Raw genomic sequence first — 23,981 nt, forward strand, 5'->3', positions numbered from 1 at the left:
CATTACTCTTAAATTATTTGCGCGTTCGTCTGATCTTTATGCATTCGTGACCCTATTGGAGCTGGGGTATTATTAAAATTCATGGTTGATATTTGAATAACGAATATTCATTTTTGTTGTTATTCCTTCTCTCAACTAAGGCAGGTTGTTTGCTGACATAAGCCAGTACGGCTAGTTAGTCCACTATTCTCCGCAAAATTTATCCAGTTCAGAATAAAGCTACTTTACCTGACTTGACTTCGAGTAATCCAGGCTGTATCACTACTGACTGATTGATGATACATTCATCTGACCAGCTTATCCACCATCATGGTCGCATTTTTATCACCTGTCATGCTATGCTTCACTTTCGCACTTACATATTTGTTAGAACGTGACAGCCATGGTGACAAATGATAAAGAGCCGGCCATCTTAGCCCTACAGGACAACGCCCAAAAAGTCGAATACCTTTCTGAACAATTTTCAAATTATTACATGCGCCATACCCTATGACTACCCTAATCTACTTATATACAGCTCTCCTGCACCCGGTGCGACGTCGTGACGACCTCGGGCCGGAGTCGGTGCGCCGTCAGCGACGACGTCACGCCCGTGGCCGAGGATGGGCTGCAGGCGTTCACGCCTTTGTTCACTCTTCCTAAACTATGATACGACTGTAACAATGGAAAAGAAGATTAGTGACTAATCAAAAGTGCGACTATCATAAATCCCATTCGTGGGTTTTATCCTCGACCGAGAAGCATTTGTTTTGTTTTTAAATTTGGAACCCTTAGTTACTCAATGAAAGTTCAAATTTTTTTTTTGGAATATGTACGAAAAATTGTACGCAGGGTCTTAGGTGGTTATGGGTGATTATGTAGCAAAAGTCTTGGCTTTATAACCCGGCACTTTTGGTCCAAAATAGGAAACGTGAACCAAATTGTTGTTTATGACCTATACCAATCTAGGGCAAATATAAAATTACATATATATACGAGTGGTGGTTGGTAGTAGGTGCTTTTCTCTCTCTAAGGGGTTACAACCTATACTTACACTAGTTAAAGGTATTCTATAATCCTTCTTCCTCAGGTCCGCGTAGTAGGCCCCGTCGGGGTCCGCGCGGATCTCTTCCACCTTCGGCATCTTGGAGGCCGAGGGAGGCCGCTGGAGGCTCATGTAGCCGTTGGAGACTGGCCTCCGTTCTAGAGACAAAGACGTAGTTAGAAACTTTTTACTTTTTCACAGAATTTGAAATGTTTAAGCTACATATCTATACTACAGTTCTATAATTAAAGTCAGACACTAAGCCAGAGTGCTTTAGTTTAGTAACTTATGTGTTCATCAAAACTGTAAAGTTTTCTCTCCTGTGGACTATAGTTAATAGCTCGTAGGCGTGCAGGTAATTATTTTATCATACTCATCCAAATAACAGGAGTACCCCTTCATGTGGTTAAGGGTTAAATAAGAAAATTAACCTTTATAGCCCTTAACTTTTGTGTATGTCTACAGGAGAGATGTGAACATAGTTTTGTGTTTGACCCTTATATCTGTCGCCCGCCTTTTTGACAGCCCGATACACGTTGACTTTTTCCTCGATCCATGAAGAAAAATGCACAAATTCCACTAGTCGGAAAAATAGTGCTCATCAAACATCAACAATTATTCAGCAAATATGCCACAAGGGCACTTGGACACGTCAACATGGAATTTACATACAAGCAAAAAAAAAACACATCAACAATTAAATAGGGATGATGACACATGTTGAATTTTATAACAAAATCTAGTAAAATAGCAAACGAACAATTTATCACAATAATGTGGATATTAAAATAAAATATTGAAAAATTACAAAAATATAGGACCTGAAAGTTTCAAAATTTAAGTTTTTTTTAACTTCCAAAAACGATAAAAGTAATTGGATGAAATGTAAGGAGTCGAATGGTACCCACCATTCGACTCCTTACATTTCATCCAAAAAAATATTGTATGGCAACTATATACATAAACGCAATATTTCACCGACAAAAACGCAATTTTCTTGTTTTGTCCATACTACAAGATGGGCGATGACGTCACGGCCTCTGGCCGTTTTGCATAGGGCGTTTCGCGAGTGAAGTGCGACTGTCGGACTTTGACTACAATTTCTGACTTTTGTGTTACTTTAATGCAATGGGTCCCATATAGACATTTGATCCTAAAAACAAACCCGATCGATTGATACCATAAAAGAAAATTAGTCATGTAGCCTATTATGAAATAAATAGATCTAACCGCAAATATCTGCAGTGGATACTCACCATATAAACAGGGTATGATGTCAGGATCAGCGTCGTCTTCTCTCGGGTCGGGCGCGTGCAGCAGCGCCCCGCGCGCCCCGCGCGTCTCCCCCCGCGGCTCCGTGCTGCTCGCGCGGGATTCCGCCTCTTTTACGGGAGTGGGGGCGTGCGCCGCGCGCTCCATGTACATTGCCTCGCTAGGGGCAGAAAATAGTTATTTGTACAACAAGAGATCAAAGTTTGATATTTCTTCGAGTGCTTATTTTGAGTCCCGTGCAAGCGAAAGATTCTATAATAGATTCACGAGCGTAGCGAGTGAATCTAATTTAGAATCTTGAGCGTAGTAAGGGACTCAAAAGCGCACGAGATGTAAATAACTTTGATCTCGTGTAGTTCACTAAACTTTTCACCTCAGCAGTGAGAACATATTAGAGAACCCAAAAAATGTATTCCTTCTTCATCACTTACCTCTATTCACTCATGTTTTCTTAAGATATGCCAACAATTAAATTTTCACCTCAGCATCTCGAACAAGGGTACTTTGCTACTTAAAAACAGTGAGCAAAATCGCATTTTGCTCATTTTGTCCCACTCAGTGAGCAAAATGCGATTTTGCTCACTGTTTTTAAGTAGCAAAGTACCCTTGTTCGAGCTGCTGAGGTGAAAAGGATATTGTAGTTGGTCAAACCAATTTGTCAGTAAAAAGGAAATAAATAAACTATACTCATCCTTTTCTTTTGGATGCTAGTACTAGTGTAAGACAAAGATAGTATAATTCTCTCTGTCTATGTTTGAAATGAGACAGTCCTTTGACTCACTATAATATAGTTGTCAGTCGTCAGGATTCATTTTTGTACCTAGTGTACTACGTCGATATTGCTGAACGTCCGAACTATTTAAAAACTCATCAGGATCGATCAAGATTCGACAGCTCGGTAGCTCAATGATTGGTTGGAACGGGATTCCAAATGGTCTCGAGACAGTGATTTGTTTTTAAATTCTTTTAATTTAAAAATCGTATACCTATTCTAGAAACGTAGTATAATATTACGTCGTATCTAAACTACTATTGTCACCCGGCCGACGACAAAAAAAGAAAAAAAAGTTGATCTATCCATCTACGATTACACAATACACAACATACATTACACATACATACATTATACATTATATATTTTTGTGGCTAGTTTCCTACCACAAAAATTGGAATAGTTACTACCTACTCAAACAGTTCACTTACCTCAACGGCGCATGTTTCGCCGGCAATCCCCGGTTTCTGTTGGCGTGTCTTCTATACAAGACCGCCAGCACTCCGCACACAGCTGTGGCCAGCAACGCAGACATGGCCGCTATCGAAGCCAACACTGGTGAGACGCCGAGCGTGTTGCTTTCACCTGAACCAAAAATATATTTATAGATTCAGTTTATTCAACTAAAAACCCAATTAAAATTATATTGTGACATCAAAATGATAAATCTAAATGATGTCCGTCGCCTGTGCGACAAGCGAAATTCACGCGCGACTGAGATCATTTGGATATAATTTTGATGTCACAATGTAAGTTTGAATTGGCCTCCAAGTCTTATCACCCTATACAATTTTGTAAAATGCACTACCTTTACTAGGTATCTAGACTGCAGTAACTTAGGTTTTTTTTTTCAATACTACAGCCGATATTTTTTACCACAGGCAAAACAATTATACAGCGCGGCTTGTTTGTCTGTCTTTGTTGTCTAATACTCAAATAAGTTAATAAAATCCATTGTTTATTTTCCTTTTTGTACTGCGATTATAGGTGAAAATTATACGCCAAGCGAAATAATTCTATTTCCAGAATATTTTTTTTTTTAAATATTATTATGAATCATTAAAACAAATAAAACTCCCGAAAATAGACCAAACCTAACTATTATCGTGTCTTTCCTAAAGCGTGATCACACGTACGTAGTGTTCCAAATAAAATCACTATCAAAGAAGAAATCTAAGAATTCCCCGCAAAACACACAAATCTAAACAACGGCTTCCAAATAACACATTAAAGGGACCTTAAATACCAAACAAACATAACATGACACATTATTAACAGACACTTCAAAGCATGATTATGTAACTAAGAAGATTAGCTTACTGACGAAGCGTTTATAATGAGAATTTTAGCAAAGGTAATTTCAAATTATATGAACCGCAAACACAAATTTTAATTAAAATAGTGTATTTATTACAATATGTATACAGTTTTAACAGTATTATGGCATCGCTGAGTGAAACAAAGGCTAAAGGCAAAAGGTAACTTGGTAAAGTCGTCAAAAATCTACAGAAAGTTACCCACGAGTGTGTAATGTCTAGTGTAGATACATAAAAATATAACATCACAAAAATATAATAAACTGAAAACATTAAGTGAACACAGAACAAAAAATCCCTTAATAATAAACTAGATCTAAAGTACTAATATTTTAAACTGAATATCAAAATCTAGATCGCTATCATTTATTTCATTAACTTTCTTATTACTGGTAGGTAAATGCAACTCTAGTAAATTATACTCCAGAAACCAAATTGTCAAAAATACAATTGTGTACCAAAACAGCATCACAGGTTTGTTTGATGCAGTTCTGTTTTAATTAATTTACGGCAAGTTATAAAATAGAGACTGAAGACGGCACAATTTAAATTGACAAAGGAAACTATACTTTAAATACTAACAATACGGTGTAGGATCGGTTGGCAGGTAACGTTTATTGTATGCAGTTTTTAATGCAGTCGTCTTCCGGCAAATGTCGGAAAATAAACGTGGCTCTGACGTTTATTGCCTTTGATGTAGTTAACATTTCTTGTACTAAAACGGGAAATTAGTAGAAAAAGATAATTAAAAATATGTGAATTTACTATGACATATCGTTTGATATACAGATGTTTTCACGGAGAGAAACAATGAATTTAACAAGAGAACAATAAACACTGAATGTTGATGAGTGAGACTAAACATGAAACAATATTAGTTATTCTTGGTTACATTTTGTTCCGCACCAAACTTGGTTCGTATCGGATGTCTTTATTCCTGACTAATATAAATCCTGAAAGATTCCTATAAAATCTAGTCTAACCTGGTAAAATATAAAAATATTAATAGTGAAAAAAATTATAACCCCCTTTTATGGTTTTCTTTTCTTCACTTTAATGTAAAACTTATGTTAGTACACGCCTAGCATGAGCGCTTCCGATTTAGACCCACTCGATCCAAACACCATTACTCTAATCATACTCAATTACATTCTATAGGAACTCGTCCTTCTAAAACGTGCAATCTCCTTTTCAGGTGATTTAGTAAAGTGAAACTTATTATTAAAGGCTTAAAGTGCCTTTCGAAACCAGCAGGTAAAAGTTGAGCACCATGTCAAAGCACTCGAGCCTCGAATTTAAAGTCAACTTTAAATAATCACACAATCACAAGCGTAATCACTCAACTTCCCAAATGTCGTAAGAACCATTAACTTTCTAGTTAAATAAGCCATTTAATATACTGGTACAGTATTTTAGTGCAAATGTTTCTCAAATTGGCGGTTTGCTCGGCCGCGGGTAGTTTATTCGACTGCAATCAGGAAATACGGCACGACCGCAGTTGACTTCATTAGTGACTTCGGGTTTTAACATACCGTGTAGGTATAAATGAATATAGGAAATTCGGATCGGTTCGGCGACATATTCGTACACTTTTTCAGATATACACGTGTTTCTGAATTAAATTTTGTATTCGCACGACCAATAATTATAAGTTAATGACGGAATATTAACTATTATACAGGATTACGATTTTTTCGGATTTTACTAACGCATTCGACACTAAAGATTAAAACTATGATGTAATATATAATTATGGAGGCTCAGGTCTTTTTTATACTATTTTGTAATTAATTAGAACTTGAAAATTATCCATTAACGTTCAGAGTTATAAATAGTTATAATTGTCGTTAATAATATTCTAAAAGTTAGGGTGTACCGCAGGGTACTATCTTGGGACCAGCTTACCGGTATACTTGGCTTGTCCTTTCAGAGTGACAGTTTCAATTGTCGACACGTCGCTACGACCCTTTGCGTTGACGGCGTATAAGTCGATACGGTAGCTGACGCCGGGCGGCAGCCCTTTGATCTCGAAGAAAGGGGGTGTTCGGTTAGTTGAGACGTTGTAGCGGACCTGTAAAATAATACATTGTTACGAAAGAAAAATAAATGATGTGATACAGTTAAGTTCTAAAAATAATACATTTCAATAATATAAAGTATCCTCCATTGAGTAAGATGCATTAAAAATAGATGGAATGGATTATTCCAAACTTATGGCTACACAGCATTATCAGCGATTTTATATAGGTATCTTTTACAATAAAATTTTAGACAACGTCGACCAAAATCATTTTTTTTAATACTCTATTAATAATAGACAATTTTATGCCTCTATTTTATACGTCTAGCTCAAACTTATATCGAAGCTCTGATGAAATTTTAAAGACGTAGTAAAAGCAAAGTTTGATACATAACTCTACGAAACTAATTTAATCTCCACTACGTACAGACAGCGGGTGTGTTATATTAGTTAGCTATATTAAAATATTACAGGGACAAATTTTAGATTTGATGCTCGTTTTAGATGTAAAGTTAATTTAGAATAACAAATTAATACTCTCAGGAACATTGGAATCGGAAATATCGTATCGAAATTCTAAACAGTTTCTGTAATGAAAGTTTGTTCATTCATACCAATAAAATAACTAAGTACATATTAGGTATGTAGATAGTGTAAGTCATATAGACTACAATAACAACGAAAGCCAATTATGATGATTACCTATGAATGAGTGTAAGTAACAAAAAACTACCTATATCAACCAAAACTAAGTACAATGATAATTTTACTACAATATAATTATGTTTATACGTAATTTATGATAGTAATTTTAGTGACTTATTATAAATTTTATACCAGATAATAGATTTCAGAACTACTACCGATATTATTTTACTCCAAACAGTTAAACAGCTTACCAACTATTACATACTCGAGCAAAACGAACGGAAAAGTAGTTTTGCATAAACAGGATTACCGATACCGATGGGATACTGTACCGATAAACTGCCTGCTCATGTTGTATCGGCGCGATCAAATCAACGCGATGCCTTTCGGGTTCAATACAGGACCATTCATATACAACCAGCATGGGTGAGTCAAAGGCACAAAAAACCCGTATTACGCTCTCTGGATATACACAATAGGTTATGGAATCTGAGGTCATGATTAACTGGTTAGGGTGAAAAATTGACTCGTACATATTCTGAATATACAAGTGCCATTGCAATTTTTTTCCGAACGCTATCAAATGATTGTGGCACGTTTTTGTTGCATTGTTTGTTTGTCAAGCATTTGGACATAGTTCCGCGAATTTCGCATTCAGTTCGAACAAATTTTATTGTATTTTTTTTAGTTTTTGCTTTGTGTGCGGTTTTATTTAAAAATCGAACAGTTACAAAAAACCGTAGAAAAATCTAACAATGAAAATATTTACGTGGATATATTCTGTACTGGTACTTTTAGGAGCATTTATGTTTAAAGGAATTCAAAAAAGTGCGTAGTTTAAAATATATTATAAAAAGCATAATTAATCTAAATATGATATGGCTTAGGTAGCTTAGTTAGGGCGGCACATAATCGCAACTTTATGAGGTACAGCACATTATAGCCCAAATAATATGGAAATCCCTTAAATCAACGGCCGAACTTTAAAATGTCTTGAATCTAGGAATGGACTGCGGCACTCAAAAAGGCCAATAATTCAATAATAATAAAATATACTCACAATCAGAGATGGCAGCTCCAGCAACTCCATGAGGAAGGTCTGGGGGAGACCGCCGTCGAAGTTCTCCACGCACTCGACGTATAAGGAGTCGATGCTCTGGTTTGCCACCGTGCAGTTTTGCAGGTGGAATGGACGACCTGGGAAAAAACACTAATATAGTAGCATTCTGAGCATAGTCATAATACTCATAATCTACTACCATTAGAGACAACCAGTAGGTATCAATGCTTTTCGACTGAAGCTTTTCATCTTGACAGTTTATCTCTTTGACCGCCAGACGTGCATGATGCAAGCGGCGACAGCATAATGTCAACATTCGTGCGTTCTGACAAGGGTCACGATGATACTACGCACGATAAGCGTAGCGTCCAAATTCAAAGCATTCGACGAATAGAAATAATTAGGGCGAGGAACCTATTTTCACGGCCAAGATAATCTTCAGAAAGTTTGCACTTCATAACTTACGACGTAATGAATTAATGATTCTCATCATTCAGCCGAGAGCCGCATTGTAAGAAATGACGATCGGCTATTGGAACAGCTATCGAAGTCGATGTAGTCTGTAGACTCTCTCCTTCAAAACCCTTCCTTAGACGCTGCAACTATCATTTGATGATACCATTAGAAGTTGTGGCCAATCATGATAAAAAAAATTAACAAATGAAGATCAGCTCCACCGACTCACCGGCCGCCACAAGCTGGAATGAACACGGCACCTTCTGCTGACCCACAGAGTTCTTCCCGTAACACATCAGCGTGCCGTACTCCATGTCGGTGGTGGGAGTATAGTTCAACGTTGACTTGTGGCCGTTGCTATTGAATAACCTGAGAAAATAATACATCTTTAGTATGGAATGCGAAATTGACAATAATTAGGAGGTTTAAATCAAAATTATGTTCAGCACGTTCCCAAAACCACCAGTCAGTCTGTCAGCGATTTTTGATAGATTAGGTGATAATAATTGTGTGTGATATTGGCATGATGTGTCACTAGGAAATTGATTAAGGAACTGATATGGAGAACATATCTCCGATATAAGACGAAAGGAAAACCAAAGAAAAGGTGGATGGACTGTGTGAGAGATGATATGAAAAGGAAGCAACTGATGAGATGACAAACGACACAGGGGTATAGAGGAAAAATACATTTTTGGGCCGACCTTAAGTGAAGGAAAAAGGGTAAGCGAATGATGACAATGACATACTTAGGCGCTAGATCTGTCTGCTCTCCAGAGTTGTTGAACGTCCAATGAAACGACGTGACCGCCGGGTTGGCGTCGACGGAACAGTGTAACGACACGGTTTCATGCTTGAGGGCACCGAAGAGCTCCCCATCGCGTTGTTGGGCGCATACTGGAGCGTCTGTTGACAAAAGGTGTAATTTAATTTTAGGATATGAAAAGCAATCGGTTACTTAGCTGGCAGTTAGTTACATGATCTACAATTCTACATATACAATTTGTATGATACATGGTATATGTAGAGTTGTAGCAAAAAACAATATTCAAGAAAAAGTACCGTTGCCCATCACCATACCCCGGTTTGACAAGTGCAATTTGGTCTGACGGTTAAAAAGTACGAGGACAAGTCATCATTATAAAGTCGATTGTTTGTTATTATGTAGTTTTATAGTTATACTAATAATATGAAATTACCTACTTATAAAGACTCAACGGTACAAGAGCAGTCAGATTCTAACTCACTCACCACACTTTACCATTGGGATTGTAGAAAAAAACCACAACTTACTAGCTTTAAAAACACTTATTATTAGAACGTACAAATTCTCTTGACCCAACAAAAAGCAACCCGCTAAATCTCTCCTTAAATCATTCGCAGATTCTAAGAGCACTATAAAAATCCTGAAAGCTTCAGTTTATCGACAATAACCTCGAGCAAAAGTCACCAATTTCAGTATCCATTAACTTCTGCGATATTACTTTGAAAAAGTTATACTTATCCTGGTTCATGGCACCAGAATAATGAAGAATAAGACTGAAACTCTATAATGATGAAAGCAAGAAAACTATCAAAGTTTGCAGATTTAATCTAGATTGATAGCGCTAAGTTTGCCAAGATAATAGCTAGAGGCGTTTTAATGAGAAAATGTGAAATTATATTTATATAAGGAGAATTTGATATTTAAAGAGAAATTAATCAACTAAACATGTACTGAATAATTTTGTATCAGAGCGAGACGTCTGATAATAATACTATCATGTATGCAATACTACCCGAAGCAGTGAATGTATCGATTCTCTCCTGATTGTTACGAACGAATCGGTTATGGTCTCATTATTGTGTTAGTTAAAAAAATACAATGTCAAATAAAAAATACTCCTTATCATTATGAGAAATATTTAAATATTAGTAGTATTTACATACTTAAATATTTCTGATACTCTTCGTCTTGAACTTCAGTTTATGCTGTAAGCATTGTACACCGTCAGTTTGTATGGAAGACAGCAATATTTCTTTATACAGAGCGTAAGGGTAACATTCCATTTCTGACCGCAGCTGCACTACTGGTACTGAACGCGCTGTCAATTTCCATAGTAAAATGAACAGTAGTGCAGTTGCGGTTGGAAATGGACTGTCACGTTAACGCTACCACGATACCAACGCGATAGGTATGCTGCGCCGTGACGCAGCAAACAGCGTCAAACAGATAATAAGGCCTATACAAGTTCCCCAACATAACCATGAAGCGTTTTAATGAGAAAATTAATAATAACAAGTGCGTCCCTTATCCCGTTACCTGGTAAATTAAATTTGCCCCGGGCCTTTACGCTGCATTCCAGAAAAGCGCTCGGAAATTTAAAGCATTTTCAAAGAAAATGCTAGTTTTAATACCCTATTATGGGCAAAATGCGGGTAAGTAAGCATACTATATTCAGCGGGCGTCTTAAAACGGTTTAGAATGCGAGTATTTTAAACGGAATATGAAGAATATTAAGAGAACACATAAATATTGTTTTATTATCCCATGTATGTATGTATCTTAAGCAGCGTAAAGTCAAGAAATTAGAAGGGGACAATAGATATGGTCCCCTGCAAAACATGCGACGGAAAAATAGCTAACGTGCGTTTTTACCTTTTATCTCAATAAATCTGAAACTATCTTAATATTTTGCTTCTCATAACAAATTCTACTCCGAAATCTTAAAACAATCACGTCTAGCAAAACAACAGAAATACTAATAAGGCCAATCGAGAGCCCTTCAATAAAACACGTTGGAAACCTAAGCTGACAAAACTCATATATGTGACACTCTAAACGTTGTCAGGGTTTAAGCATTTAGCGACCAATCTAGGCGTCCGACCGAAATCCGACTAGCGCCCGAACTCAACAGAACCACAGACATATCTGAAGAGAACATGTAAATGCACTCAAAACGATTCGAGTTCCTCACCACACCTAGATCAGGTTGAGTCGCTCAACTGATCTCGCTGATGCAAACTCAGTAGGAATATTCCAGTGTAGTTGAAGTAAAAGTAGAGAGAGAGGGCAATAGAGAGATTAGAGAGTAATCTCTCCAGGCGGGTGTTGACATAGACATTTATTCATAACATTTTAAATATTACATGTCAAAAGCATTGTTCAGTTCTTATATAAAATTAAAATATATTAATACATTAGGATTAAATTATTAAATTAAATTACATAAACATATTTACTATTAAATTACACTGAGAAGGCACTGTTGTGCACTGAGAAGGAGTACACAGTATGTAGCAAATTAGGCACATTTTACGGTTTTCTCGCATGCGACATCTATTCAGATATGTCTATCATTCAGGGATCACAGTTCGTCCAACAGGCGAATGTCGACTTAAAACGTCAGCTTACGCAGTGCTCTAGCTAAAAAATTGGATTTGCGTTTGGTGTGAGAACGTGGAGGGAGGGTTTTATACAGACGGTTGATATTTTCTTAACCCTACCTAATTCAGAAAAAAAAATCGAGGCAAAAGTCGCACTCGATGGTCAGCCACAGCTGGGAATTACTGAATTACCTATCAAAACCTCGAAACAGTTTGTCAGATTTTTCATTTGCCAAACTTTCATTTGACAGAACGCGCAATTTAAAAAAAAATAAAGACTGTTATTCAGACTGGAAGATTCAAATTTCACCTTTTAGTTTTTGCAGAATACATTTTAACTTTTGACAATTTAATAAAACGCGGTTTTGAATAAAACGCGTTCGTTCAAATGCAAAGGCAAATTAAACATCGACAAAACATTTTCGAAGTCGCGATATGATAGTAGATTATAAGATTACTGTCAACACCGCACATAACCGCAAAAATAGTAACAGCTGGTTCGTGAACGAGATCAGAAGCAGTCAAATTTTTTTTAAATAATAAACGGTAATTTATGAAATGGATGTAAAATCATTATTTTACCAGAGCCCTAAACCCTGAATACGAAGAGATGGCTCAATGGATCAAGAAACCGCTTTCTGAGGAACACGCACGACGGGTTCTTGAGAAGATCCTTGGGGGAGGTCTGTACTTACCAGACCAGCCGAACCAATGATCTGATTAAAATGAGAAGCCGCTGTATGAGGAAGCACAATTGGTTGTAGATGAGATCCTGGATACAAGGAGTCTTGACTTACATCTGACCAACAAGGAGACGGGATTGCTAGTGCCTTTGCCTTCGCTGTTGGCGGCCATGCAGGTGTAATCACCAGCAGCTGCCCTGGTCACCCTCTGGAGAACCAAGCTCTGGGCGCTGAGTATGATGCCGTCAGATTCGTTGTGGAGGATCTCGGTGTTCTAGAAAAACAAATACAGGTTACATACTATCACAAAATAAATAATAGTACTAGGTACAGAAGATTCACTGTCTAATAAAACGCGCTCTATTTAATTTTGTATAAGTGTGTTTTGTTATTGAGACTACAGTTTTTAATAAACTTATATTTTATAAGAAATTACACACGCAGATTAAAAAAAAACACAGAATCAAATTAAGTCAGCTTCCGTCAGCGGTATCAAAAGAACAACATTAGTTGTGCAAAAACCTGCCCTTTGAGTTTCATAGGACGGCAATTCTTTGCAGGCTTGCAGGAATTTATTATGGCCCTCAAAAGGCCGGCCGGGAAGTGTCATTTTTCCTTCAGAATAAATAGAGAATATTTTACGCGCAAGTTGGGTAAAGTAGTTTCATAATATGTGATTTATTTTTTAAAGTAACAATAATGTAACGTTTTTTTTTAATTGAACCTGCGAAAACTTCGACCAATAACATAAGTGTATTAATATATTTTGGAGCGTTTCAAATTAGTAATTTACACTCACTCACTCAGTAAGTTTTACCATTTCAAACGAAATTTCAAAGTAAAAATACAATAAAAGTTAATAATAGCCAGCAAATTAACATAAGTTCAAATAGGCGATGAAACCCTATAAGTATCTTATGACTAATAAAATAATTATGAAAGAAAAAACATTTCGGTACACTGCTTACTTAATTAATAATATAATTACGCAAATTTAATTTTTGTTGTGAAGAGGCTTCCTCGCGTAAAATCTTTTAGATAACATAATATTAATTTTACCTATGGTAGAAATCGAAAATACTAAAATATTTACGCAACTTTTTAATGAGTCTTACTAAAAATGTTTTTCATAATTGATAATAACCAACAACGATATTAAAATCAGACGGTGATTATTAATTTTTAACAACTTGTTTCAAAGTTACCATATAAAATTGAGGAAAAAACGAAACTCTCGAAAAAGTTTGGCCCCGTCAAACCGGGGTATGATTATGATCTTAATTGGATCATCAGTATTTATGTGGCATCTTATACTAATTGCAGGATAGTTCACTAAGAATAGAATTCGTGTACAGGTTTGAACATCGTTCACCATTCATAAGTGTAAGGCCTGAGTGGACGCTCGGAGGGGAGCGTTCGGCGGGGCGAGCAGCGTGGCGTCGGGCTCACAAGTGATTTGAGCGGCGTGCACTAAGGCCGCTCCTATACGTTTGCATTTGTTTAACATGCACGCCACACGCCCCGCCCCGCTGCACGCCCAACTTGAGCGTCCACTCAGGCCTTACACTTACGCTCCATCCATCTTCAATGAAATCTAATTCTAGCTAAATACGGCCTACGCATTGTTCTATTCATTCACTGTCCACTTTAGGACAGCCTGGACAGCATTTGACCAAAATCCCCAGCATCTAGGTTCACTGCAATATGAGCTTTATTTACTTTCAATTTAAGTTCATCTTCCTTTGTTATTTTTGTTGTAGTTGGGACCTTTTTGTTTGACGGTTGGGGAAGGCTAGTGCAGCGTTGATAAATTCACGTTTTAAGCGACCGATTTCAGGAATTTGTCCGAGTTAAGTGTAATGAATTTAAGGATAGATTTTGACTGACTATTTGAAATCATCTAGATCAAATCATAGTTTTACGAGTATAACATTTATAAGTTAATTCAGAACTTAAATATGTGTTCATTCAAAATATAAAAAAAGCAAAAAACGCCATTTAAAACATGACGAATGATTAAAAGAAATGAGCGGCATGTCAAAGAGATATAAAATGAGTAAAATTACACATTAAGACAGTTAAATTCAAAATAAATAAATATTAGGGGACATCTTGCATAGATCAACCTAGCCCCAAACCAAACTAAGCAAAGCTTGTACTATGGGTGCCTGGCGACATTCTCTAAATCTGATGAAATATTTAACTAAAGTCTATTTTTTAATTCGGTAGACTGAAATGACAGTTAATAGTATGAACATGAAATGTCATTTCATACTATTAACTGTCATTTCAGTCTACCGAATAAAAAAATAGACTTTAATAAGAAATACAACCTGTGAGTATACTGATCAAATTAATAACTAAAAAGGTGTGTTATATTGATCTATGTCTTGGCTCTACGATTCTCATTAATATTATAACAACCCTGAATCTTAAAATCTTTAACGTACTTATAAGATATTTGCATACTCACATCATGGAACCACACTAGCCGATGCACTTTAGGGTTGGCCCGCACGGAGCACTCGAAGTACACATCGTCCCCCTCCTTTATCTCGTCCGGGTTAAGACTGGAGCCCATCCTCAGATCCACTATCGGAACGTCTGTGAACAATAATGGGGTTTAACGTAGCGTTGCGCCTTTGACTGTCCTTCAACCGTATAAAGCTTAAGCAGATTCGCTTAGGGGTGAGCTCAGACAATTCATGATTTGTGAATTTTAAAGTATACAATACAATACAAATCCTCTTAGTTTCACGACCTCAATAAAACATTTACAAAGAAACACACATAATATATGAAGACAATGGGAAGAACAGGTCTTGTCGCTAAAAAGCGAATTTTGAATTTTAAAGTATTATGCATTTTTACTTTACATTCAAATTGATTCAGCATGTAACTAATATAATATTATAGTTTATTGCGTCGAACTTTTGAATAAATGTTCATCGCAAAAGCGATTTGTCGATCTCTTACATTATCGCGATTTTTCGAACAAGCGTTCATCGCAAAACCATTTTGTCGAGCAACAGTTTATCATTCCGATCTTTCGAATAAAAATTCGCCGCGGAGCCGTTCTGTCGCAATAGCGTTCAAAGTCGCACTCTAAACAATATTGCGGTGTTCATTTAGATTGAAATATGATTCCATGCGACATTAATAATTCAAATAGTACCACGATTTACACAAGGCAAGAGATTGCCCGAGTGTACCCTTAAATTGCCGTAGAACCTCTTAATAGACACAATACTATAACACAATATCAATGGGTATAATATGCTCTTCAGTTTTACTACATACCTACTCGTATGCCTTTAGTCTCGGTTAGACAATGAAATTGTTCCACGCATTGTAGCGAACATAATACCGTATTGGTCGATGAACAGTTAGGCTTGGTTCCGATCTGGGCAATCTAGGATCTATTCTATTCAAATATGTACAATATGAACAATGCATTTTGTATTAGTTCTTATTTGATAAACAAATAAAAAAATGAAATATAATTCAACCTGATATAAAAGTGTGATTTAACATTTCTGTTTTTTTTTTATTATTACTCCCTCAAAAATTGTATGTAAGTTATGCGTCGTTTTCGTTGACATCATTCAATAAATAGACCCTAAAGCTCAATTTTAATTATTCACAGGAAAGACTCCCCGTTTCGGGAACGTTATCTACACATAAAACTTTGTCTCAGCTGACAATACAATGCGACATTTTTTGCTTGAAAACGTCACCAGCTACATCCCGCGTTGCGTCGGCGGTAACAAAGAACGGGTCAGTAAATTCGTTAATAAATCTCCCAAGGAATCCAGGGCAATGAGACAAACACGCGTTTAGTGCAAGAACTCACAGTGCACATTAAGCCTCCATTTGTCTTCGATGGCCGAGTCGGGAATGTGCTTGTTTTCCGCCCGGCACATAAGGAACTTCCCGTCGTCTTCTACGGCCGGTACTAGACTGAGGACGCTTAGCGTTTCGTTGTTTTCTGAGAACTGCAACAAAGAATATTTGCAGTGATTATATACTTACTTGATTAGTTTCTAACAAGTTTTGGTCCCGGAGGAAAAAAGAGGACGAAGTAACGTGACCGCTTCTCCATAGAAACCTAGTCTCCATTTTTCTCTCTCGATTAACATGAAATGAAATAGAAAATGTGTTTCCTCAATTTTATGTATTTAAACCACAGCATCGTATCATTTTGTTATTAATGATCCTAAGAGTTCGGAACCTTCAAAAATTTGTATGGAATTTGGTTTTCGCTCGTTACTCTTATAATAATGAAAAAACCTATTATCATAGATTCATAAATCTCTATCAGAATATCTATAGCCTGGGAGAAAATGGGGTTTATCCTTGAAACCGAACTTCATTATCTTAATGCAATTCAATATGTTTGTTGAAATTTATTAAGTATGTAGTTTTTGTGTTCCGTCATAAACTGGGTGTACATTTACAAATCACTTGGAGCATGGAATCATTTCAAGAAATACTCTAAGATCTTAAAAAAAATACACAAACCAGTAGCCGTACAAACTAAACTTAAATTCCAGTACATTAAAGCAAAATACGGAAGCTCTAAGAGATAAAACACAAGTACGAGTATAGACCAAGCCCGTGACAAACGGACAAAGGAAGCGTTTTTTGCCTTTTGAGCGGCGATCCTCTAAAAAGAATCAATTAATTAAAACACAAAGGAGCACGCGACAGCAGGAAACAGCTCACTTGGTGGCCTGATTTGAGAGTTTATTGAGTCGAAAAGTGCATAGATTAAAGTAGCAACTCGAGTTTAGTTCGAACACAAGCAAAACTTCACGGACTTTCTGCACGAAGTTTATTGCAGTTAAAATTGTAACTATTCTGTGAATGTGAGTGTTCAAAATTAAAGGAATAGGTAGCAACTGTGAAGCTGGTGGTAGACATTCCGCGATGGGAGGTTCGTCTTATGAACTTTACTGCATATAAATATACGCCAGTAAGTACAACCGATTAGCATTAGCACTAAGTAATTGACTATCACGTTATTATTTCGCGGATTAGCAAAAAAATATTTTTGTTTTGATTAATATGGATATCTGCAATATAACGCCTTATTTTATTAGTAAATTACTTGAACTTCGTAATCTGTTATTTTTCACTTAAGTATCCGGATACTTACGTTTTTCGCCATCCGCTTAAGCTGCCTGTTGTTTTTCCACCACGACACAGAGGCCTCGAGCCTGTCGTTTTGCATTCGATCTCGTACCTCTTGACTGCCGATACTTGCTTTTCTTTCATTGGTATCGACACTGTAATTGTTTTTTTTTCCGTCTTTGTGTTCTATTATTTATGCACTTATCGTACACTTACGTTTTTCGCCATCCGCTTAAGCTGCCTGTTGTTTTTCCACCACGACACGGAGGCCTCCGGCCTCGAGCCTGTAGTTTTGCACTCGATCTCGTACCTCTTGTCTGCCGATACTTGCTTCTCTTTCGTTATTATCGTCACTGTTATTGGCTTCACTGAAATAAAGAAAAAGGTTTAGCTTAGAGTGAGACTTTACTTAATTTATCTATTGTTCGCATCATCACCTGGTTTAAGATAATTAAGGTCATTGAAATCTTAAAATATAAGTTGGAAGAGGGATATCCTCAGGCATTTCATGGGATATAAATATTTTGTTTGAGTAAATACATGCATGTTCTATTACGAATCCGAGTTATCTTACATACATAAATGGGTTACTAAGTAAAAATGTCATTTTTAAATTTTATTTCTTCAATTATAAAATCCAAGTATCGTCCAAATAGGTATAAAAAACACTGGTGGGGTAGGAACCTACTTATTCTACTTGTACAAAGTCTACTTGATTTGGTGCAATGTAAAATGTCCCCATAAACTAACTTATTGTAGTTTACAAAGTCGCGTACCGTACCTACTATTAAATCAATATCGATTTTGGTAGACCGAAATCATTCACAATGAATCGTGAAACTGTTTTAACTTCAACGAGCTTTGGCGAAATAACTGAAATATCCATTGTTCAGTTACACTCAATTGATGTTATTACTCGAGTACCGCGTGACCCAGATTTAGAAGTAGTTTGAAATCGTGCCTTTAACGTTTGAAAATTCTTGCTTCTTTTCCTAATGATTTACTTAGAACTGAAGTAGTGCTCTTATTACATGCTTTTAGTATAAATGGGAGCAAAAGGAGCAGACCGGTGTGATTTTACTAGCTGGCGTTTTATTTTAATTGGACTAGCTTTGATTTCATTTGTAGTTTCAAATAAATTCGTCGCTGTCAACCAATTAGCCCGAAATTGGTAGCGGTCAAATCACAAATGTGACGTTATCTATGAAAAGGGACCTTATTGTGGTTGGCGCTTACGCTATTATTAACGATGCTCGGATATAAATACAATGCCGCGCAACGTTGTGCGGCGTAAGCCCCATCGACAATAAGGTCCCTTTTCATAGATAATACCCCAAATAATCTATAGATATTGCGCTCTAGCGGGAAGCGTACTCAGATAGTTAGAATAATTATTTCGGAGCGATTTGTCTCTTATTGGGTAAAAATCGCTAATTTAAGCTTGAGCGATGTTTTAAATGAGCAACGATAAAACCAATGTCGGGTTGACTACTATTACGTATCCTCAATAGCATTCCATTGAGTAACAATGCATTGACAATGATGTGGTAAAGAACCTACAAAAGTGCAGTCAGCATTAATAGTAGCGGATGAAACTACCCGCCAAAGTATCTGACATCCTACATATAAAACTTTTCAAATATATAAAATATACTTGAACAGTTCACGTTTAAAACTATCTTTCACGCTCTAATTGCTTAACAAAGGAAGACAACATCAGCTCTTTTCGTAAAGACATTAGAGAATGTCGAATACCTACTTTTGGTGCGTAGTCCCATTTGTTACTATTGATGCTGACTACACTAGAGTATTATTTTCGCTCTCTCTCTAGTGTTGTCGCGGACAATCTGAAGACAATTTCAAAGTGTATTAGGAAGTTTTTGCAAATCACGCAATCCTGACTCCAGCAACTTTGTTGTACCAACACATTGTATGTAGGTCATCAGCTCAATCACGACTGCGCTAACAGCCGATACAGACAGACACGCCGACGTTACAGTTGGCGTGCAGTCGGCATGCAGTTCCCATACAAATTGCAGTCGGGTTGCAGTCCGTATATACCAGCCCTATAAGAGAAGGAATAAAGAGGAATACTCACAGTTGATATCCAATATGAGCACTTTAGTCTGCGGCGGCGCCAAGTTGGTGTTGGCAGCCTGGCAGACCAGCCGCGCGTTCAGGTGCTGCCGGCCCACGTTGGGGAACGTCAGCGTGTTGACGGTCACGCCGTCGCCTCGCTGCTCGTAGGAGTCGTCGATAACTGTGTTCTCGAGGTACCAGGTCACCCAAGGTCTTGGCCGGCCTGTAGAAGATTGTTTAGTTAGTGTACCAAATATATACATTGACACGTCGGTTGGATGACGCTCGGGTGGCGGGTCACTTCTGGATGATATTAGCTAAGGACCGAAACAAGTGACGGCTATATAATGCTGATATAAAAGGCTGATTATGACGATGATGATGTTATTCTTGATGCCTGATGAGAATATCTTTAAAGTTAAAAGTCTTTTTTTTATATAGGAGACAAATCGCCCGATAAGATAAGATAAAAGATAGTTTATTCAAGGAGGCATAATTACAATGCGCTTATGAACGTCAAATAAAGCTACACCGGCTCCAACCCTACACCTCTGCCCCGAGAAGATTTATATCCCCCCTCAATTGGATAGTAAGTCATTACTACTGCTCAAGGGCACTGTGCAACACCAGAGGCATTACAAGTGCCTTCCTTTATCGACCTTTATTCATTGTAAAAATCTGTGGGGAGGTTAATAGTCCATCGTTACCTGCATCGGGCTGTTATGAAGATAGTAATATCTCGTTCCCTAAAACGTTCTGCCGACTTATAAAAATAGAACAAAACCCCTTAGATTAGACACACAGAATAAAGCAGAGCCTTGATTAGTTTGTTGTATTGTTCCGTTGAACGAACAAAAGCAGGGAAAAAGAAAAATATTTATGTTATAAATGTGCGTTACTGTATCGCACTGTACCTTTGAATATTCGTTCGATTTTGTACTTTAAGACATAGGAACAAAGTCTATAATTTGTCTGTAGTTGAAAAAAGTAAGCTTCGTATATTGGTGTAAACATGATAGGAGTTTTATTGTTTTATCCCCAGTTATCGAAACTTTGGACAGCTTGATCGATGTTACATTACGGCTTATGTGTATTAAAAGCGTTTTTTGTATAACTTCGTATATTGTTGTTGTTAAAACTTTAAGTAATAACTAATAATAATCAAAAGACATATGGCCGTATTCGAACTTTAAGATACGTCAAATATTAGAGATTGAAACGATATATTCATATTCATATTTTTATTGATAAAAGTAATTACACAATATGGATGGATTGGATATGTCAGTGTCAAACAAGTGTCAAAAGTGACGCGTGTTTGAAGAATTCCATATCGTTTCAATCTCTAGTATTTGACGTATCTTAAAGTTCGAATATGGCCGATAATCTCAGACAGAATTTCGGGATTTGATTTTCATACAATACATAGGTACAGCTTCAAAAGGAATAAAATTGTAAGAGTTTATTTTGTAACGTAATGTGAGTTTATGTTGTAATAACATCTTTTATAATTATCATAGGTATGCGTGGAAACTGTCACTTAAGCATAATTTACATACAACTGATAAATATTTTTGAAGAGGGAAATAAATTTTCTTTTGTTATAATTACTAATTGGGCTAATAATCTACCATAACTATTTTGTTAATGTCACATGGCCCTCGCTGTATAATTCCCCCAATGATCGTTGTACTCGTAAAGCTACAAGGTGTCGTGACCAGATCTTGATAGTAGCAACAGCACTAAATACAATTTAGCATCGAAATGACAACTTGTCAGCAAGATTAATGGTTCGGGCGGAATTAGTAAGTTTTCAGGGACGCTGGTCGAACATATATCGAAATATCTATATTTATATTTATCTAGTCTGTAGTGACTAAACAGGAGGTCCCGGGATCGAGTCCTGGGAAGAACATTTTATTTGTGAGTTTATCACTAATAATTGTTCTTTTTGAAGTGAAAACTTCTTTACCGGCGCTGGGCACTTTTTGAGGTGGGAAAAAAATGATAAACTCGAGACAGCGTAAGGCGATCACGTGACCGTAAGGGGCGTAAGGTGGCCACTCATAATTTAGATGGCATTTAAATCAATATAGAAAAACTCAATGTTATTTGACATTTATGTTGCGGACTCCTTTTCAAGACTCTTTACCTATTTTCAAATAATTTGACGTTGTCATGGCAGTATGTAAATAAACATGTCAATGAAAAAGTGTGATCTTATTTGAGAATGATAATAATATATAATAAATAAATAGAATACCTCCGCTAAACATATCGTGTTACCGGGCGTCGGTAACATAGTGAGGTGAGTTTTCACTTCTATCGGCACTCCCGGAGTGCAACCGTTGTTGCTTGTTTTTTCTTTTTTTTTATGCTTCTACCTCCAACATTATCGGAGTCTTTAGTAAGTTCTAGATGTTTTCTATGTACATAAATACATTTAGACTAAGCTTAGCGTGTACTAATAAACGCCAACTAACTAATGCGTATCAATCAGTCTAGCCTGTCTTGATTACCTAGGTATTGGGTTTGAGCTACAATTACTAAACAAATAGACAAGCCTTAGATTAACTGTGACTAATAAATGAAGCAGAGAACGGAACCACAACAGTTTGATTAAACCTCGTAAGACCCACCATACAAAATTTTACCTTTTTGTAATTTGAACCTTATTGTTTTATACTAAATATGGATGAATATCGCTTCTTTGAGTTAGCAATGAGTCAATAAAAATGCTACTTTATTCGGTTTGTGAAAGATTCTAATTTGATTAAAACAGTTAACCATAAGGAAATTATGGCGAAAGTGGACGACCAAGCGAGAACGCTTGTCCATACCAAGTTATATGGATATTAACATTATAGAAAATAAGTTTACACAATTTGATGTATATCACAGACAGAGGAAGTCTTGTCTGTGATGTATATTAACCACAGCCATGCCTCTTCTTTTGGTTATATATATTACACGATATCGATATGCTTGGTCCGAATTTAGTAATATATTTTTTCTGAAGTTCACTTTCCGTTCTCATAGGTACCTACTTTTAATGGAAAAAATCACATTATTGGGCTTTTTCTAAAATAAATATCGAAAACCCGATTCTTTCAAATCTGGACATTCTTGGGCTCATTCTACTCAGAATCGACAGCACTCTCCATCCTACCATTAAAAAAAGATGTCCCAAAATGTCCATTCCATTACGTCACGTTTTTAGTATGAGAAAAATTTTCACTTGTATGTAACGTGACGTAGTGGAATGTACAATTTTCATACAAAATTTTGGGACAATGTTTTTTATCACCAGGATTGAATATGCTAGTGATTCTGAGTTGAAAGAACCCAAAAACACCAGGATCTGGGAGAAACGGGTTTTCAATATTTATTTTAGAAAACGCCCTTTTACTACCATCATGTTTGTGATTAGTCTTTATTTCGTACACTAAATAATTTTGTAAGTACATACATATACAACAGGTACGTACCAAATCCAATTGACGGTTTTAACCTCCTAAGGCCCAGCCATACAAACGAAACATCCAAAATTTGCCACTGAAATTTGAACCTGAATTGTAGGAAATAGAGTTGATTTTGCGTCGTTTGAAAATTGAACGAAATAAAGCAAAAGCGACTCTGTTCCAATTGAACATGGTTTAAATTACATCGAACTGAATAGGTACTATAGGTAGGACCTTGGGCCTTAGGAGGATAAGGAAAGAGGATTGCGTGCCACGCCGCAGTAACATTATCACAAATACGTCTCGTTATGTTCCTTATGCGTTGCTTTAATCGCAGTAGGATTATTAGGGATATTTTCCTTTGTAAATGCTTTCTATAGGACTATAGTAATAGGTACTTTCCGTTTATAATATTCAAATATCATGTAGTATTTTTTACAAACTGACCAGTGATTGATCCTTTTCTCAGATGATATTAAGTTTTTTGTCAAATTTTTTTTTTATAACATTAAAAAGTATAACTAGTAGCCACAGTCGTCTTACATCCTCGATATTTTTATTACTAACTTTTGTAACTTATGTAAGAAATATCATTTGATATTTACCAGTCGCCAGTCCAGCCGCTTTTCGGTGAAGGAAAACATCGTGAGGAAACCGGACTAAAACGGAAAGTATTACAGTATAACTAGTA

The 23,981-nt window shown here is 36.5% G+C and overlaps 1 protein-coding gene across 1 annotated transcript in view; it reads right to left on the bottom strand.

The window, feature by feature from the left end:
- Window positions 1–499: 499 nt before the first annotated feature.
- The window catches only part of LOC134655690 (hemicentin-1), a 217,207-nt gene continuing 193,725 nt past the window's right edge, over window positions 500–23,981 (bottom strand). Inside the window, exons 5-17 of the mRNA XM_063511145.1 lie at window positions 19,849–20,052; window positions 17,967–18,118; window positions 16,471–16,612; window positions 15,091–15,221; window positions 12,732–12,891; window positions 9,318–9,474; window positions 8,798–8,937; window positions 8,113–8,249; window positions 6,290–6,455; window positions 3,500–3,653; window positions 2,281–2,456; window positions 1,034–1,182; window positions 500–654 (exon numbers count right to left, since the gene is read on the bottom strand). Coding sequence (XP_063367215.1) covers window positions 508–654; window positions 1,034–1,182; window positions 2,281–2,456; window positions 3,500–3,653; window positions 6,290–6,455; window positions 8,113–8,249; window positions 8,798–8,937; window positions 9,318–9,474; window positions 12,732–12,891; window positions 15,091–15,221; window positions 16,471–16,612; window positions 17,967–18,118; window positions 19,849–20,052 — 2,015 coding nt within the window. The 3' untranslated portion in view covers window positions 500–507. The remainder of the gene's footprint in view (window positions 655–1,033; window positions 1,183–2,280; window positions 2,457–3,499; window positions 3,654–6,289; window positions 6,456–8,112; window positions 8,250–8,797; window positions 8,938–9,317; window positions 9,475–12,731; window positions 12,892–15,090; window positions 15,222–16,470; window positions 16,613–17,966; window positions 18,119–19,848; window positions 20,053–23,981) is intronic.

The sequence above is a fragment of the Cydia amplana genome, chromosome 17 (assembly GCF_948474715.1).
Source record: "Cydia amplana chromosome 17, ilCydAmpl1.1, whole genome shotgun sequence".
NCBI lineage: Eukaryota > Metazoa > Arthropoda > Insecta > Lepidoptera > Tortricidae > Cydia > Cydia amplana.